Below are 17,402 nucleotides of genomic sequence, written 5' to 3' on the forward strand. Positions count from 1 at the left end.
CAGCTTCCATAAAGGCATTGAATCAATTCACTTCGCACCTTCCCCGCCACATCAAACCCATCAGTTTTCTCTGTTAGAACCCAGCCTAATATTTTAACCCCCAATCCAATTCCGGACAGTTTACACTGACTGTGAGCGTAGCAGTTGCCGGGATAAGGTGGTTCCGCATTTTAGAATCTTAAAACATATGCAATGATTTTTTTAACGGATTGCTTATCTGAGTCTGGCCAACAAAGGGCAACAGAGGTAAAAGTTTGGGTAGCACCTGTCCGATTTTTAATATCAAAGAGTATCTTTGCATCCTAATTTATTGGAGAGAAATTTCATTCTTAATTAAGCAGAAAGTGAAAAAGGTTTCAAATGAAGAAGTCGTTTCTGGAAACAAGTTAAAAGATTCCCTGAAAGCACACGACGGTTAGAAGCAAAATCGATTCGTTTTTGTAACGTCAAAGGAATATCCTGGTTCACACCTTCAAATGGACACAATGGATGAATATTCCTTTCAATCCAACAGCGAAGGAGTTCAGCTGGTGTTAATATTGTGTTCGGCACTGAACCCCGATCCAGTCACTTTCTGCGATTTCTGATCGCTGCTTTACCCTGTGTTGTTTCAACATGTTTGTTCCGAGTGTTTGCGGGCTGTGGATTTTGTTAATCTGTTTGCCCGGGATCCTGAGCCAGGATTGCCAGAGGCTGCAGTTACAGCAAGTCCTTAACAAGAATGCTCAAAGGTCCCTGAGGGACATGGTGAGTTTATGCAGAGGTCCGCGGATTCGAGTAACCAATCTTAACTCGCAGGTTCTCGGGATAATCTCCTGTCGAGGAATTGCTGAGATTAAATCTGGTCTCTTCCAAAAACGTAGAACATCTCCTTGATGGAATGCACATTGAACTATTAAAATATAGAAGGAAGTGTGTGGAAATGTGAAACACTTTTTACTGAGAGTGATTTGTTTGGATGGTCAGTAAAATATGTGAGAGATAAAATGTTTCAATAAGTTGTTGAATGACCGTGCTGGTTTTGGGGGCAAGTTTCTGAGAGTAAGGACCGCTTGTGAAGTGTGAGCTTGGAGCCAGTTCTGACATCATTCTGTCCTGTTGCAGGGAGGTCCCTTCCCATTCCAGTGTACAACAACGAGAGAATCACTGAAAACCAAATCCCTGGACCTGCACCAGCTCATCAAGAGGTTACAGGTGAGTGTGCAATTTGTAACCTGTCTGATCATTCGGTTAATGCTGCCAGGTGTAATAGATATGTGGGGAATGTGTACACATCCCCAACAGTAGGAACAATGTAAATGATTTTTAAAGGCAAAGGCTTTAATTTGTTGATTCTCGTAAGACTGAAAATTTAATGTTGAGTCATTTGGAAACTGATAGACATTCTGCGGAATAGTTTGACCTTCTTCTCTCCATTTACCCCAAAATGCTGTCAGTACCAGATTTGCTCGCCAAAAGAGGAAAATACCAGTAACCAGTTTGATAATGATCAAAACCGTCATCAGAAAAGACGGTGTTGACTTTTGAAATTCGTGATTCTTACACTTTTACTGCGTAAACGTGGAATCAGAGAGATGTACAGCACGATAACAGGGCTTTCGGCCCAAATCGTCCATTCCGACCAGGTTTCCTAAAGTGACCTGGCCCCATTTGCCTGTGTTTGGCCCATATCCCTCGGAACCTTTCCTATGCATGTACCTGTCCAAATGACTTTCAAATGTTGTAATAAATCCTGCTTCTGCCACTTCCTCTCATTCCATATATGCACCATCCTCTGTGTGAAAAAGTTGCCCCTCAGGTAGCTTTTAAATCATTCCCCTCTCCCTTAAATCTATGCCCTCTAGTTTTGGACTCCTGTACACTTCTCTACTCAATCTGCCATTTCTTGGACCAATGACCCAGTTGATCAAGATCACGTTGTCGTCTTAAATAACCTCCTATTTAAATAATCAGCTAAAGGAGAAATGTCCTCAATAATGTCGTTGTGTATATTTTGTCCAGACTCAGGACAGGATCCGGATTGTCCACCAAACCCTGCGCCGCATCAACAAGATCTATAGCATGAATCTGGGCTCAGTCACATGGGCCCGGGACAAGGTGGAACATTTCCGGCTGCTCCTGGATCGGCAGCTCAGTGAGCTGGAAGAATGTGTCAGGAACCCGGGATCCAGGCTGAGGAGAAACTCCACCATTCACAATTACTTTAGGAAACTGGAAAAGTTTCTCAAACAGCAGGTGGGACAATGGATAATTGACTGTGTGATTACCGGCATGTCGTTTCTTTCACTCCATTGAAATCTGTTCATTCTCTAATCCATGTCCCTCAATGTTTCCATTTCTCAGGGATTCAGTGAGTGTGCCTGGGAAATAATCCGCGCTGAGACCAGAGGCCGATTACAACAGCTCCTTCTCATAACGGCACAAATCAGCAGAAGCAATTAAAGAATTTATTTCGATATATTTATATGAAGACAAAGAACAGTAATTATTTATTTAAAGATTGTATAATTTTTATCGAAGTATTATATTGTTCAGTCAGCTGCGCAAGCCGGTTTGGTTTACCAGTGTGAGAATGGCCATTGTACAACATAATATCAGAATGAAATAATAATATACCTTTTTAATATTTAATTTATGAGTCTAATATTCATACCTGGATGCACTGTGTGAACCTATTTCAAAACTAAAAATATTTGATGAATGCGAGAGGCTGCAAGATATATATTTATTTACAGCAGTTTTATATTGTAATAGACTGTATTTATTGGCATCAGATGTGTCCCAAATTACAGTTTCACAATAAATATTTTGAACTTTGAGTTTCATGATGTTGTCTTCGTTTCCACATTGATGTCGATGTCAGCTGGGTGTTTCTGTTCATCTTATGTGAGAGATTTCAATCACTGGGTTATGGAGTTTGGGCGGCCCAGTGCTTCCGAATTCATGTCCCTCGCCAAGACTCTATCTGTTCTGGATGATGTTTATGAGCGGATTCAAATGAATTACTTCCGCACTATTGTCCTAAAGAGTGTGCAGATACGAACTAAGACATCGAAATATGTGTCTCTTGTTAATAGCTGCAGAATAGAAACTTGTACATTTCGAGAAGTTGCATTTACTTTCTTTGAGCACGGGATTAGCTGTGCTATCCTCTGTCAGAACCGGAATGTATTCAATTGCTGTTCAAATGCACACCCACTGTCAATGAGCACCTGGTGATCTACTCAGGTTATAGACCATTAGTGTAAACAGCATCGGAGAAACATACTCCATTCTCAATATTTAACCGTTCCTTAACCTGAATGCTTTGATGTTAAATATATTATCAGTTTTCCTCTTTGACTGTGCTGTGTTGGCAATTTTTGATTTCTTGAAATCATGTATAAATGCAAACAAATATCTATCGAAAAGATTCCGACTGTTTGCAACTCAGATTTACATCAGGTCATGGTATTTTTTTTCAAGAATCAAACATTTTGGCTAAATATTACATGGTACAAAATGATTCAATTATTCACAACACCGAAGTGAACGAAATGGAAATGAACCGGCATTGTTATAGAGAAAAAGTAATAAAGTCCGCTCAAAGAATCCCCTCAATATATCGAGAAATACAACTATAATCAGAATGTATAATAGCTATTGACTGTGAAGCCTAGCTTTCCATTCAGGGTGGCACCACAACACAATCAGCAGATGTTCAGGGGGAAATAAATGGTTTGTTGGCGATCAGTCGTCCAGATGTGACCTTATTGTTTTCGGGGCAATGTTTCTCCTGATAACGTAACGCTTCCATTTGGTAGGAAGGGGTTTCCACTGGGAATTCATCTCAATGCCCTGTTTACACATTGATGATCATCTCTTAGCAAGAAATTGCATAGTGCAAAGATTTTGCGATATCCAATGAAACAGCGTCCATTAATGAGCACAAAGTGTACCTTTCCACTTACTGGTTAACAAGAATGAAAGTGCACACCGTCATCTGCATTATTTCTCGAATTTCCCTCCAGTGCGAAGTTGCTTTGCGGCACTGTGTCTTTTTGGAGCACTTACAACTATGCATATCATGAAAGCATTATCATTTTGTAAAAAATTGTATACTATTTCATATACATATAGCGAAGAGAAAAATCAGCGTTGCCCACATTATTGTAATTTCTCACCTTTTATTGGCCATCGGGGATTTTCCAATGCATGTTGCATTTTACCCCATCATCGACACAACAATGTAGGATATGGTTCTGAAAGGCATTTGCCATATGAAGTTGAGAATGGTGGTCGATAGTCAAACAACCAACGAGATACGGTTCTCCACAATCATCCCAATTACTCATCTCCAAACTCCGTGGCCTGGGCCTCAGCTCCTCCCTCTGCGACTGTATCCTGAACATCCTTACTCACAATCAGTAAGGAAAGGCAATATCGCCTCCTCCACGACCATCCTCAACACCGGTGCCCCACGAGGCTGTGTTCTCAGCCCCCTACTATACCTGTTATACATCTATGACTGTGTGGCCAAATTCGCCTCCAACTCGATTTTCAAGTTTGCTGATGACGCCATGGTAGTGGATCGGACCTCAAACAATGATGAGATGGAGTGCCGAAAGTAGACAGAGAATCTGGTGAGCTGGTGTGACAACAATAATCTCTCACTCAATGTCAACAAAACAATCGGGATAGTCATCGACTTCAGGAAATGTAGTGGAAGACATGCCCCTGTTTCCATCAATGGGGATGAACTAGAAATGGTTGAGAGCTTCACGTTTTTAGGTGTCCAGACCACCAACAACCTGCTGACACTATAGTTAAGATAGCCCACCAATGCCTCTGCCTTCTAGAAAAGACTAAGGAAATTTGGTATGTCCACTACAACTCTCACCAACCTTTACAGATGCACCCGAGAAAGCATTCTTTCTGGTTGTATCACAGCCTTGTATGGCTGCTGCTCTATCCAAGATTGCAGGAAATTACAAAGTCTTCTGAACGAATGCCAGTCCATCACTCAAACAAGCCTCCCATCCATTGACACTGTCTACACATCCCGCAGCCCCGGAAAAGTAGCCAGCATAATTAAGGAACCCACACATGCCAGAAATACGCTCTTCTACCTTGTTCTGTCGGGAAAAGATACAAAAATCTGAGGACACGTACCAACAAACTCAAGAACATTTCCCTGCTACCATCAGATTTTTGAATGGACCTACCTCACATTAAGTTGATCATTCTCTACACCCTAGCTATGACTGTAACACTCTCTCCTTTCCTTATGTATGAACGGTATGCTTTGTCTATACAGCGAGCAAGAAACAATATTTTTCACGGTATACCAATACACGTGACAATAAATCAAATCAAAATCACCAGTGCAGCAGGCATGGCAGTGCGAAATAGAGGGTTGAACTTGTTGCCACTTTCAGCCAGAAATGCCAAGTAATGAGCTGTTTTGCCTCCGCCGGCTTCAGCTGGACTTGCCGATCGCATCTCTCAAAACTCTATCCTGGTTTGGAACGCATTCCGGCCCTGTTCCTATTCTTCTCTCAATATCTCATCAGCTGCAAGTTTGTAAATGGCATTCGTTCCTCACTATTTGATGGCGAGGAAAAAAAGACAGGAAGTATAAGGAAAAGTTAACATTCACCCCAATAGACCCTGCCGGAGGGGTGGAGAGGGTAAAGGAGAATGAGGCAGGAGACCCAAGAGTTACTGTGTCACCGTGACCTGAAATGTCTCACAATGATTCAGATAGAGCATTGACTCTTTAATCATTTAGAACATAGAACAGTACAGCACAGAACAGGCTCTTCAGCCCACGATGTTGTGCCGAGCTTTAGCTGAAACCAAGATCAAGCTATCCCACTCCCTATCATCCTGGTGTGCTCCATGTGCCTATCCAATAACCGCTTTAATGTTCCTAAAGTGTCTGACTCCACTATCACTGCAGGCAGTCCATTCCACTCTGTGCGTAAAGAACCAACCTCTGATATCCTTCCTATATCTCCCACCATGAACCCTATAGTTATGCCCTCTTGTAATAGCTCCATCCACCCGAGGAAATAGTCTTTGAACGTTCACTCTATCTATCCCCTTCATCATTTTATAAACCTCTATGAAGTCTCCCCTCAGCCTCCTCCGCTCCAGATAGAACAGCCCTAGCTCCCTCAACCTTTCCTCATAAGACCTACCCTCCAAACCAGGCAGCATCCTGGTAAATCTCCTCTGCACTCTTTCCAGCGCTTCCACATCCTTCTTATAGTGAGGTGACCAGAACTGCACACAATATTCCAAATGTGGTCTCACCAAGGTCCTGTACAGTTGCAGCATAACCCCACGACTCTCAAACTCCAACCCCCTGTTAATAAAAGCTAACACACTAGAGGCGTTCTACACAGCTCTATCCACTTGAGTGGCAACCTTTAGAGATCTGTGGATATGGACCCCAAGATCTCTCTGTTCCTCCACAGTCTTCAGAACCCTACCTTTGACCCTGTAATCCACATTTAAATTAGTCCTACCAAAATGAATCACCTCACATTTATCAGGGTTAAACTCCATTTGCCATTTTTCAGCCCAGCTTTGCATCCTATCTATGTCTCTTTGCAGCCTACAACAGCCCTCCACCTCATCCACTACTCCACCAATCTTGGTGTCATCAGCAAATTTACTGATCCACCCTTCAGCCCCCTCCTCTAAGCTATTAATAAAAATCACAAAGAGCAGAGGACCAAGCACTGATCCCTGCGGCACTCCGCTAGCAACCTGCCTCCAATCCGAAAATTTTCCATCCACCACCACCCTCTGTCTTCGATCAGACAGCCAATTACCTATCCAATCGGCCAACTTTCCCTCTATCCCACACCTCCTCACTTTCATCATAAGCCGACCATGGGGGACCTTCTCAAATGCCCTACTAAAATCCATGTATATGACATCAACTGCCCTACCTTCATCAACACACTTAGTTACCTCCTCAAAAAATTCAATCAAATTTGTGAGGCACGACTTGCCTTTCACGAATCCGTGCTGACTATCCTGGATTAATCCGCATCTTTCTAAATGGTCGTAAATCCCATCTCTAAGGAACTTTTCCATCAATTTACCAACCACCGAAGTAAGACTAACCGGTCTATAATTACCAGGGTCATTTCTATTCCCTTTCTTAAACAGAGGAACAACATTCGCCATTCTCCAGTCCTCTGGCACCAACCCGGGGACAGCGAGGACCCAAAGATCAAAGCCAAAGGCTCTGCAATCTCACCCCTTGCCTCCCAAAGAATGCTAGGATATATTTCATCAGGCCCCAGGGGACTTATCGACCTTCAGTTTATTCAAAACTGCCAGGACATCCTCCCTCCGAACATCTATTTCCTCCAGCCTATTAGCTTGTAACACCTTCTCTTCCTCAAAAACATGGCCCCTCTCCTTTAACTTGTTCTAAATGCACTATTAGGCTGGAGCTAGAAGTTAATCTTCAAGCATCGTGTCTTTATATTAACATTGGTGTCTCTACAAAGAAGCAGGTCTCAATTGATTAAGTTCATGAGTAGGTGAGTCAATCATGTCGTGAATGTTTCCAGAATCAATTCCAATGAGGTTCTTGCCCTTGGCTGTGATTGTGGCAGAGGGGTTATAATGGGCCGTGAGGTAAAGCAGGGTAAATTAGTCCATATTGTATCCAGTTTCTGCTCATTATCCATTGATGCATTTTTGCAGTCTATCTGTGTGTGCTGTGAGGATAGTTCAGGACCAACAACCTCCTGCTGACAAAGCAGTCAAGCGCATTCACAATGGCCTCTTTGTGAAATAAAAGTCTGCACAGTTAGCTTCACCATGAATGAATGTCTGTTGGGGAGGAATGAGAGGAGACAGACTTTAAGGGGAGATGGGAACAAACTCAACAGCCAGTCTCCTATTGGCAGGCCCATTGGATTTCAGTGGAAGTCAAATTCCATCATTCCATCGAGTTGTTCAGTGAATACTTAATTACAGAGTCAGGACATTACAACCATGTCCTTTATGGAAGGAAATCTGCCATTCTTACTTGGTCTGGCCCACATGTGACTCCAGATCCACAGCAATGTGGTTGACTCTCAACTGCTCTAGGGCAACTAAGGATGGGCAACAAACGCTAGCCAGCTCGCGATGTCCATGTCCCACGAATGAATAAAACAAAATCCTTGAGTTTAAATGAGCATCCAGGATTTTTAGTGCAGTTTCCATAATGGCATTGAATCAATTCACTTCTCACCTTCCCCGCCACATCAAACCCATCATTCTTCCCTGTTAGAGCCCAGCCTAATATTTTAAATCTCATCCAATTCTGAACAGATTACACTGACTGTGAGTCATGCAGTTCCCGAGATAAGGTGGTTCCGCATTTTAGAATCTTAAAACATATGCAATGATTTTTTTAACGGATGTTTTTCTCAAGTCTGGCCAAAAAAGGGCCAACAGAGGCAAATGTTTGGGTAGCATCTGTCCGATTTTTAATATCAAAGGATATATTTGCATCCAAATTTATGAGAGATAATGCATTCCCTTAATTAAGCAGAAAGTGAAAACGGTTTCAAATGAAGAAGTCGTTTCTGGAAACATGTTAAAAGATTCCCTGAAAACACACCGCGGTTAGAAGCAAAATCGACTCGATTTTGTAACGTCAAAGGAATATCCTGGTTCACACCTTCAAAAGGACACAATGGATGAATATTCCTTGCAATCCTACAGCGAAGGAGTTCAGCTGGTGTTCGGCACTGAACCCCGATCCAGTCACTTTCTGTGATTTCTGATCGCTGCTTTACCCTGTGTTGGTTCAACATGTTTGTTCCGAGTGTTTGCGGGCTGTGGATTTTGTTAATCTGTTTGCCCGGGATCCTGAGCCAGGACTGCCAGAGGCTGCAGTTACAGCAAGTCCTTAACAAGAATGCTCAAAGGTCCCTGAGGGACATGGTGAGTTTATACAGAGATCCGGGATTCGAGTAACCAATCCAAACTTGCAGCTTCTCGGGATAATCTCCTGTCGAGGAATTGCTGAGATTAAATGTGTTCTCCTCCAAAAGTGCAGAGCATCTCCTTGATGTAATGCACATTGAAGTATTAAAATATAGAAGGAAGTGTGTGGAAATGTGAAACACTTTTTACGAAGAGTGATTTATTTCGATGGTCAGTAAAATATGTGAGAGATAAAATGCTTCAGCGAGTTGTTGAATGACCGTGCTGGATTTGGGGGCAAGTTTCTGAGAGTAAGGACCGCTTGTGAAGTGTGAGCTTGGAGCCGGTTCTGACAGTCACTCTGTCCTGTTGCAGGGAGGTCCCTTCCCATTCCAGTGTATGGCAACGAGAGAATCACTGAAGACCAAATCCCTGGACCTGCACCAGCTCATCAAGAGGTTACAGGTGAGTGTGCACTTTGCAACCTGTCTGATCATTCTGTTAATGCTACCAGGTATAATAGATATATCGGATAATGTATCCACATCCCCCCAACAGTAGGAACAATGTAAATGATTTTTAAAGGCAAAGACTTTATTTTGTTGATTGTCGTAAGACTGAAAATTTAATGTTGAGCATTTTGGGGACTGATAGACATTCTGCGGAATAGTTTGACCTTCTTCTCTCCATTTACCCCAAAATGCTGTCAGTACCAGATTTGCTCGCCAAAAGAGGAAAATACCAGTAACCAGTTTGATATTGATCAAAATTGTCACCAGAAAAGACGGTGTTGACTTTTGAAATTCGTGATTCTTACACTTTTACTGCGTAAACGTGGAATCAGAGAGATATACAGCACGGAAACAGGCCTTTCCGCCCGAATCGTCCATTGCGACCAGGTTTCTTGAACTGAACTGGCCCCATTTGCCTGTGTTTGGCCCATATCCCTCTAAACTTTTCCTATGCATGTACCTGTCCAAATGACTTTCAAATGTTGTAATATATCCTGCTTCTGCCACTTCCTCTCATTCCATATACACACCATCCTCTGTGTGAAAAAGTTGCCCCTCAGGTAGCTTTTAAATCATTCCCCTCTCCCTTAAATCTATGCCCTCTAGTTTTGGACTCCTGTACACTTCTCTACTCAATCTGCTATTTCTTGGACCAATGACCCAGTTGATCAAGATCACGTTGTCGTCTTAAATAACCTCCTATTTAAATAATCAGCTAAAGGAGAAATGTCCTCAATATGTCGTTGTGTATATTTTGTCCAGACTCAGGACAGGATCCGAATTGTCCATCAAACCCTGCGCCACATCAACAAGGTCTACAGCATGAATCTGGGCTCAGTCACATGGGCGCGGGACAAGGTGGAACATTTCCGGCTGCTCCTGGATCGGCAGCTCAGTGAGCTGGAAGAATGTGTCAGGAACCCGGGATCCAGGCTGAGGAGAAACTCCACCATTCACAATTACTTTAGGAAACTGGAAAAGTTTCTCAAACAGCAGGTGGGACAATGGATAATTGACTGTGTGATTACCGGCATGTTGTTTCTTTCACCCCATTGAAATCTGTTCATTCTCTAATCCATGTCCCTCAATGTTTCCATTTCTCAGGGATTCAGTGAGTGTGCCTGGGAAATAATCCGCACGGAGACCAGAGGCCGATTACAACAGCTCCTTCTCATAACGGCACAAATCAGCAGAAGCAATTAAAGAATTTCTTTCGATATATTTATATGAAGACAAAGAACAGTAATTATTTATTTAAAGATTGTATAATTTTTATCGAAGGATTATATTGTTCAGTCAGCTGCACAAGCCGGTTTGGTTTACCAGTGTGAGAATGGCCATTGTACAACATAATATCAGAATGAAATAATAATATACCTTTTTAATATTTAATTTATGAGTCTAATATTCATACCTGGATGCACTGTGTGAACCTATTTCAAAACTAAAAATATTTGATGAATGCGAGAGGCTGCAAGATATATATTTATTTACAGCAGTTTTATATTGTAATAGACTGTATTTATTGGCATCAGATGTGTCCCAAATTACAGTTTCACAATAAATATTTTGAACTTTGAGTTTCATGATGTTGTCTTCGTTTCCACATTGATGTCGATGTCAGCTGGGTGTTTCTGTTCATCTTATGTGAGAGATTTCAATCACTGGGTTATGGAGTTTGGGCGGCCCAGTGCTTCCGAATTCATGTCCCTCGCCAAGACTCTATCTGTTCTGGATGATGTTTATGAGCGGATTCAAATGAATTACTTCCGCACTATTGTCCTAAAGTGTGTGCAGATACGAAATAAGACATCGAAATATGTGTCTCTTGTTAATAGCTGCAGAATAGAAACTGGTACATTTCGAGAAGTTGCATTTACTTCTTTGAGCACGGGATTAGCTGTGCTGTCCTCTGTCAGAACCGAAATGTATTCAATTGCTGTTCAAATGCACACCCACTGTCAATGAGCACCTGGTGATCTACTCAGGTTATAGACCATTAGTGTAAACAGCATCGGAGAAACATACTCCATTCTCAATATTTAACCGTTTCTTAACCTGAACGCTTTGATGTTAAATATATTATCAGTTTTCCTCTTTGACTGTGCTGTGTTTGCAATTTTTGATTTCTTGAAATCATGTCTAAATGCAAACAAATATCTATCGAAAAGATTCCGACTGTTTGCAACTCAGATTTACATCAGGTCATTGTATTTTTTTTCAAGACTCAAACATTTTGGCTAAATATTACATGGTACAAAATGATTCAATTATTCGCAACACCGAAGTGAACGAAATGGAAATAAAACGGCCTTGTTATAGAGAAAAAGTAATAAAGTCCGGTCAAAGAATCCCTTCAATATATCGAGAAATACAACTATAATCAGAATGTATAATAGCTATTGACTGTGAAGCTTAGCTTTCCATTCAGGGTGGCACCACAACACAATCAGCAGATGTTCAGGGGTAAATGAATGGTTTGTTGGCGATCAGTCGCCCAGATGTGACCTTATTGTTTTCGGGGCAATGTGTCTCCTGATAGCGTAACGCTTCCATTTGGTAGGAAGGGGTTTCCACTGCGAATTCATCTCAAAGCTCTGTTTACACATTGTTGATCATCTCTTAGCAAGAAATTGCATTGTGCAAAGATTTTGCGACATTCATTGAAACGCTGACCATTAATGAGCACAAAGTGTACCTTTCCACTTATTGGTTAACAAGACTGAAATACCTGTCATCTGCATTATTTCTCGAATTTCCCTCCAGTGCGAAGTTGCTTTGCGGCACTGTGTCTTTTTGGAGCACTTACAACTATGCATATCATGAAAGCATTATCATCATGTAAAAAATTGTATACTATTTCATATACATATAGTGAAGAGAAAAAGCAGCGTTGCCCACATTATTGTCATTTCTCACCTTTTTTTGGCCATCGGGGATTTTCCAATGCATGTTGCATTTCACCCCATCATCGACACAACAATGTAGGATATGTTTCTGAAAGGCATTTGCCATATGAAGTTGAGAATGGTGGTCGATAGTTAAACAACCAACGAGATACGGTTCTCCACAATCATCCCAATTACTCATCTCCAAACTCCGTGGCCTGGGCCTCAGCTCCTCCCTCTGCGACTGCATCCTGAACTTCCTTACTCACAATCAGTAAGGAAAGGCAATATCGCCTCCTCCACGACCATCCTCAACACCGGTGCCCCACGAGGCTGTGTTCTCAGCCCCCTACTATACTCCTTATACATCTATGACTGTGTGGCCAAATTCGCCTCCAATTCGATTTCCAAGTTTGCTGATGACGCCATGGTAGTGGGTCGGACCGCAAACAATGATGAGATGGAGTACCGAAACGAGATAGACAATCTGGTGAACTGGTGTGACAACAATAATCTCTCACTCAATGTCAACGAAACAATCGGGATAGTCATCGACTTCAGGAAATGTAGTGGAAGACATGCCCCTGTTTACATCAATGGGGATGAACTAGAAATGGTTGAGAGCTTCACGTTTTTAGGTGTCCAGACCACCAACAACCTGCTGACACTACAGATAAGAAAGCCCACCAATGCCTCTACCTTCTAGAAAAGACTAAGGAAATTTGGTATGTCCACTACAACTCTCACCAACCTTTACAAATGCACCCGAGAAAGCATTCTTTCTGGTTGTATCACAGCTTGGTATGGCTCCTGCTCTATCCAAGATTGCAGGAAATTACAAAGTCTCCTGAACGAATGCCAGTCCATCACTCAAACCAGCCTCCCATCCATTGACACTGTCTACACATCCCGCAGCCCCGGAAAAGCAGCCAGCATAATTAAGGACCCCACACATGCCAGAAATACGCTCTTCTACCTTGTTCTGTCGGGAAAAGATACAAAAATCTGAGGACACGTAACAACGAACTCAAGAACATTTCCCTGCTACCATCAGACTTTTGAATGGACCTACCTCACATTAAGTTGATCATTCTCTACACCCTAGCTATGACTGTAACACTCTCTCCTTTCCTTATGTATGAACGGTATGCTTTGTCTATATAGCGAGCAAGAAACAATATTTTTCACGGTATACCAATACACGTGACAATAAATCAAATCAAAATCACCGGTACAGCAGGCATGGCAGTGCGAAATAGAGGGTTGCAATTGTTGCCACTTTCAGCCAGAAATGCCAAGTAATGAGGTGTTTTGCCTCCGCCGGCTTCAGCTGGACTTGCCGATCGCATCTCTCAAAACTCTATCCTGGTTTGGAACGCATTCCGGCCCTGTTCCTATACTTCTCTCAATATCTAAGCAGCTGCAAGTTTGGAAGTGACATTCGTTCTTCACTATTTGATGGCGAGGAAAAAAAGACAGGAAGTATAAGGAAAAGTTAACATTCACCCCAGTAGACCCTGCCGGAGGGGTGGAGAGGGTAAAGGAGAATGAGGCAGGAGACCCAAGAGTTACTGTGTCACCGTGACCTGAAATGTCTCACAATGATTCAGACAGCGCATTGATCCGTTCGTCATTTAACTTGTTCTAAATGCTCTATTAGGCTAGAGCGAGAAGTTAATCTTCAAGCATCGCGTCTTTATATTAACATTGCTGTCTCTACAAAGAAGCAGGTCTCAATTGATTAAGTTCATGAGTAGGTGAGCCAATCATGTCATGAATGTTTCCAGAATCAATTCCGATAAGGTTATTGCCCTTGGCTGTGATTGTGGCAGAGGGGTTATAATGGGCCGTGAAGTAAAGCAGAGTAAATTAGTCCGTATTGTATACAGTTTCTGCTCATTATCCATTGATGCATTTTTGCAGTCGATCTGCGTGTGCTGTGAGGATAGTTCAGGACCAACAACCTCCTGCTGACGAACCAGTCAAGCGCATTCACAATGGCCTCTTTGTGAAATCACAGTCTGCGCAGTGAGCTCCACCATGAATGAATGTCTGTTGGGGAGGAATGAGGGGGGCAGACTTTAAGGGGAGATGGGAACAAACTCAACAGACAGTCTCCTATTGGCAGGCCCATTGGTTTTCAGTGGAAGTCAAATTCCATCACTCCATCGAGTTGGTGAGTGAATACTTAATTACACAGTCAGGACATTACAACCATGTCCTTTATGGAAGGAAATCTGCCATTCTTACTTGGTCTGGCCCACATGTGACTCCAGATCCACAGCAATGTGGTTGACTCTCAACTGCTCTCGGGCAACTAAGGATGGGCAACAAACGGTGGCCAGCCAGCGATGCCCATGTCCCACGAATGAACAATACAAAATCACTGAGTTTAAATAAACATCCAGGATTTTTAGTGCAGCTTCCATAAAGGCATTGAATCAATTCACTTCGCACCTTCCCCGCCACATCAAACCCATCAGTTTTCTCTGTTAGAACCCAGCCTAATATTTTAACCCCCAATCCAATTCCGGACAGTTTACACTGACTGTGAGCGTAGCAGTTGCCGGGATAAGGTGGTTCCGCATTTTAGAATCTTAAAACATATGCAATGATTTTTTTAACGGATTGCTTATCTGAGTCTGGCCAACAAAGGGCAACAGAGGTAAAAGTTTGGGTAGCACCTGTCCGATTTTTAATATCAAAGAGTATCTTTGCATCCTAATTTATTGGAGAGAAATTTCATTCTTAATTAAGCAGAAAGTGAAAAAGGTTTCAAATGAAGAAGTCGTTTCTGGAAACAAGTTAAAAGATTCCCTGAAAGCACACGACGGTTAGAAGCAAAATCGATTCGTTTTTGTAACGTCAAAGGAATATCCTGGTTCACACCTTCAAATGGACACAATGGATGAATATTCCTTTCAATCCAACAGCGAAGGAGTTCAGCTGGTGTTAATATTGTGTTCGGCACTGAACCCCGATCCAGTCACTTTCTGCGATTTCTGATCGCTGCTTTACCCTGTGTTGTTTCAACATGTTTGTTCCGAGTGTTTGCGGGCTGTGGATTTTGTTAATCTGTTTGCCCGGGATCCTGAGCCAGGATTGCCAGAGGCTGCAGTTACAGCAAGTCCTTAACAAGAATGCTCAAAGGTCCCTGAGGGACATGGTGAGTTTATGCAGAGGTCCGCGGATTCGAGTAACCAATCTTAACTCGCAGGTTCTCGGGATAATCTCCTGTCGAGGAATTGCTGAGATTAAATCTGGTCTCTTCCAAAAACGTAGAACATCTCCTTGATGGAATGCACATTGAACTATTAAAATATAGAAGGAAGTGTGTGGAAATGTGAAACACTTTTTACTGAGAGTGATTTGTTTGGATGGTCAGTAAAATATGTGAGAGATAAAATGTTTCAATAAGTTGTTGAATGACCGTGCTGGTTTTGGGGGCAAGTTTCTGAGAGTAAGGACCGCTTGTGAAGTGTGAGCTTGGAGCCAGTTCTGACATCATTCTGTCCTGTTGCAGGGAGGTCCCTTCCCATTCCAGTGTACAACAACGAGAGAATCACTGAAAACCAAATCCCTGGACCTGCACCAGCTCATCAAGAGGTTACAGGTGAGTGTGCAATTTGTAACCTGTCTGATCATTCGGTTAATGCTGCCAGGTGTAATAGATATGTGGGGAATGTGTACACATCCCCAACAGTAGGAACAATGTAAATGATTTTTAAAGGCAAAGGCTTTAATTTGTTGATTCTCGTAAGACTGAAAATTTAATGTTGAGTCATTTGGAAACTGATAGACATTCTGCGGAATAGTTTGACCTTCTTCTCTCCATTTACCCCAAAATGCTGTCAGTACCAGATTTGCTCGCCAAAAGAGGAAAATACCAGTAACCAGTTTGATAATGATCAAAACCGTCATCAGAAAAGACGGTGTTGACTTTTGAAATTCGTGATTCTTACACTTTTACTGCGTAAACGTGGAATCAGAGAGATGTACAGCACGATAACAGGGCTTTCGGCCCAAATCGTCCATTCCGACCAGGTTTCCTAAAGTGACCTGGCCCCATTTGCCTGTGTTTGGCCCATATCCCTCGGAACCTTTCCTATGCATGTACCTGTCCAAATGACTTTCAAATGTTGTAATAAATCCTGCTTCTGCCACTTCCTCTCATTCCATATATGCACCATCCTCTGTGTGAAAAAGTTGCCCCTCAGGTAGCTTTTAAATCATTCCCCTCTCCCTTAAATCTATGCCCTCTAGTTTTGGACTCCTGTACACTTCTCTACTCAATCTGCCATTTCTTGGACCAATGACCCAGTTGATCAAGATCACGTTGTCGTCTTAAATAACCTCCTATTTAAATAATCAGCTAAAGGAGAAATGTCCTCAATAATGTCGTTGTGTATATTTTGTCCAGACTCAGGACAGGATCCGGATTGTCCACCAAACCCTGCGCCGCATCAACAAGATCTATAGCATGAATCTGGGCTCAGTCACATGGGCCCGGGACAAGGTGGAACATTTCCGGCTGCTCCTGGATCGGCAGCTCAGTGAGCTGGAAGAATGTGTCAGGAACCCGGGATCCAGGCTGAGGAGAAACTCCACCATTCACAATTACTTTAGGAAACTGGAAAAGTTTCTCAAACAGCAGGTGGGACAATGGATAATTGACTGTGTGATTACCGGCATGTCGTTTCTTTCACTCCATTGAAATCTGTTCATTCTCTAATCCATGTCCCTCAATGTTTCCATTTCTCAGGGATTCAGTGAGTGTGCCTGGGAAATAATCCGCGCTGAGACCAGAGGCCGATTACAACAGCTCCTTCTCATAACGGCACAAATCAGCAGAAGCAATTAAAGAATTTATTTCGATATATTTATATGAAGACAAAGAACAGTAATTATTTATTTAAAGATTGTATAATTTTTATCGAAGTATTATATTGTTCAGTCAGCTGCGCAAGCCGGTTTGGTTTACCAGTGTGAGAATGGCCATTGTACAACATAATATCAGAATGAAATAATAATATACCTTTTTAATATTTAATTTATGAGTCTAATATTCATACCTGGA

General features: G+C 42.3%; 3 protein-coding genes across 3 annotated transcripts; all 3 read left to right on the plus strand.

Annotated features, from left to right (window-relative positions):
- Positions 1-615: 615 nt before the first annotated feature.
- On the plus strand, positions 616-2,442 carry LOC144500936 (interferon a3-like). Its single transcript, XM_078224435.1, has 4 exons — positions 616-747; positions 1,105-1,194; positions 2,002-2,235; positions 2,344-2,442. The coding sequence occupies exons 1-4, from the start codon at positions 616-618 to the stop codon at positions 2,440-2,442; spliced, it is 555 nt and encodes a 184-aa protein (XP_078080561.1).
- A 6,369-nt stretch (positions 2,443-8,811) lies between these two features.
- Positions 8,812-10,640, plus strand: LOC144500938 (interferon a3-like). Its single transcript, XM_078224436.1, has 4 exons — positions 8,812-8,943; positions 9,301-9,390; positions 10,200-10,433; positions 10,542-10,640. Exons 1-4 carry the CDS (start codon positions 8,812-8,814, stop codon positions 10,638-10,640), a joined length of 555 nt encoding a protein of 184 aa, XP_078080562.1.
- A 4,719-nt stretch (positions 10,641-15,359) lies between these two features.
- On the plus strand, positions 15,360-17,186 carry LOC144500939 (interferon a3-like). The gene is made up of 4 exons (XM_078224437.1): positions 15,360-15,491; positions 15,849-15,938; positions 16,746-16,979; positions 17,088-17,186. Exons 1-4 carry the CDS (start codon positions 15,360-15,362, stop codon positions 17,184-17,186), a joined length of 555 nt encoding a protein of 184 aa, XP_078080563.1.
- Positions 17,187-17,402: the final 216 nt, after the last annotated feature.

This window comes from Mustelus asterias, chromosome 11, assembly GCF_964213995.1.
Source record: "Mustelus asterias chromosome 11, sMusAst1.hap1.1, whole genome shotgun sequence".
In the NCBI taxonomy this organism is placed as follows: domain Eukaryota; kingdom Metazoa; phylum Chordata; class Chondrichthyes; order Carcharhiniformes; family Triakidae; genus Mustelus; species Mustelus asterias.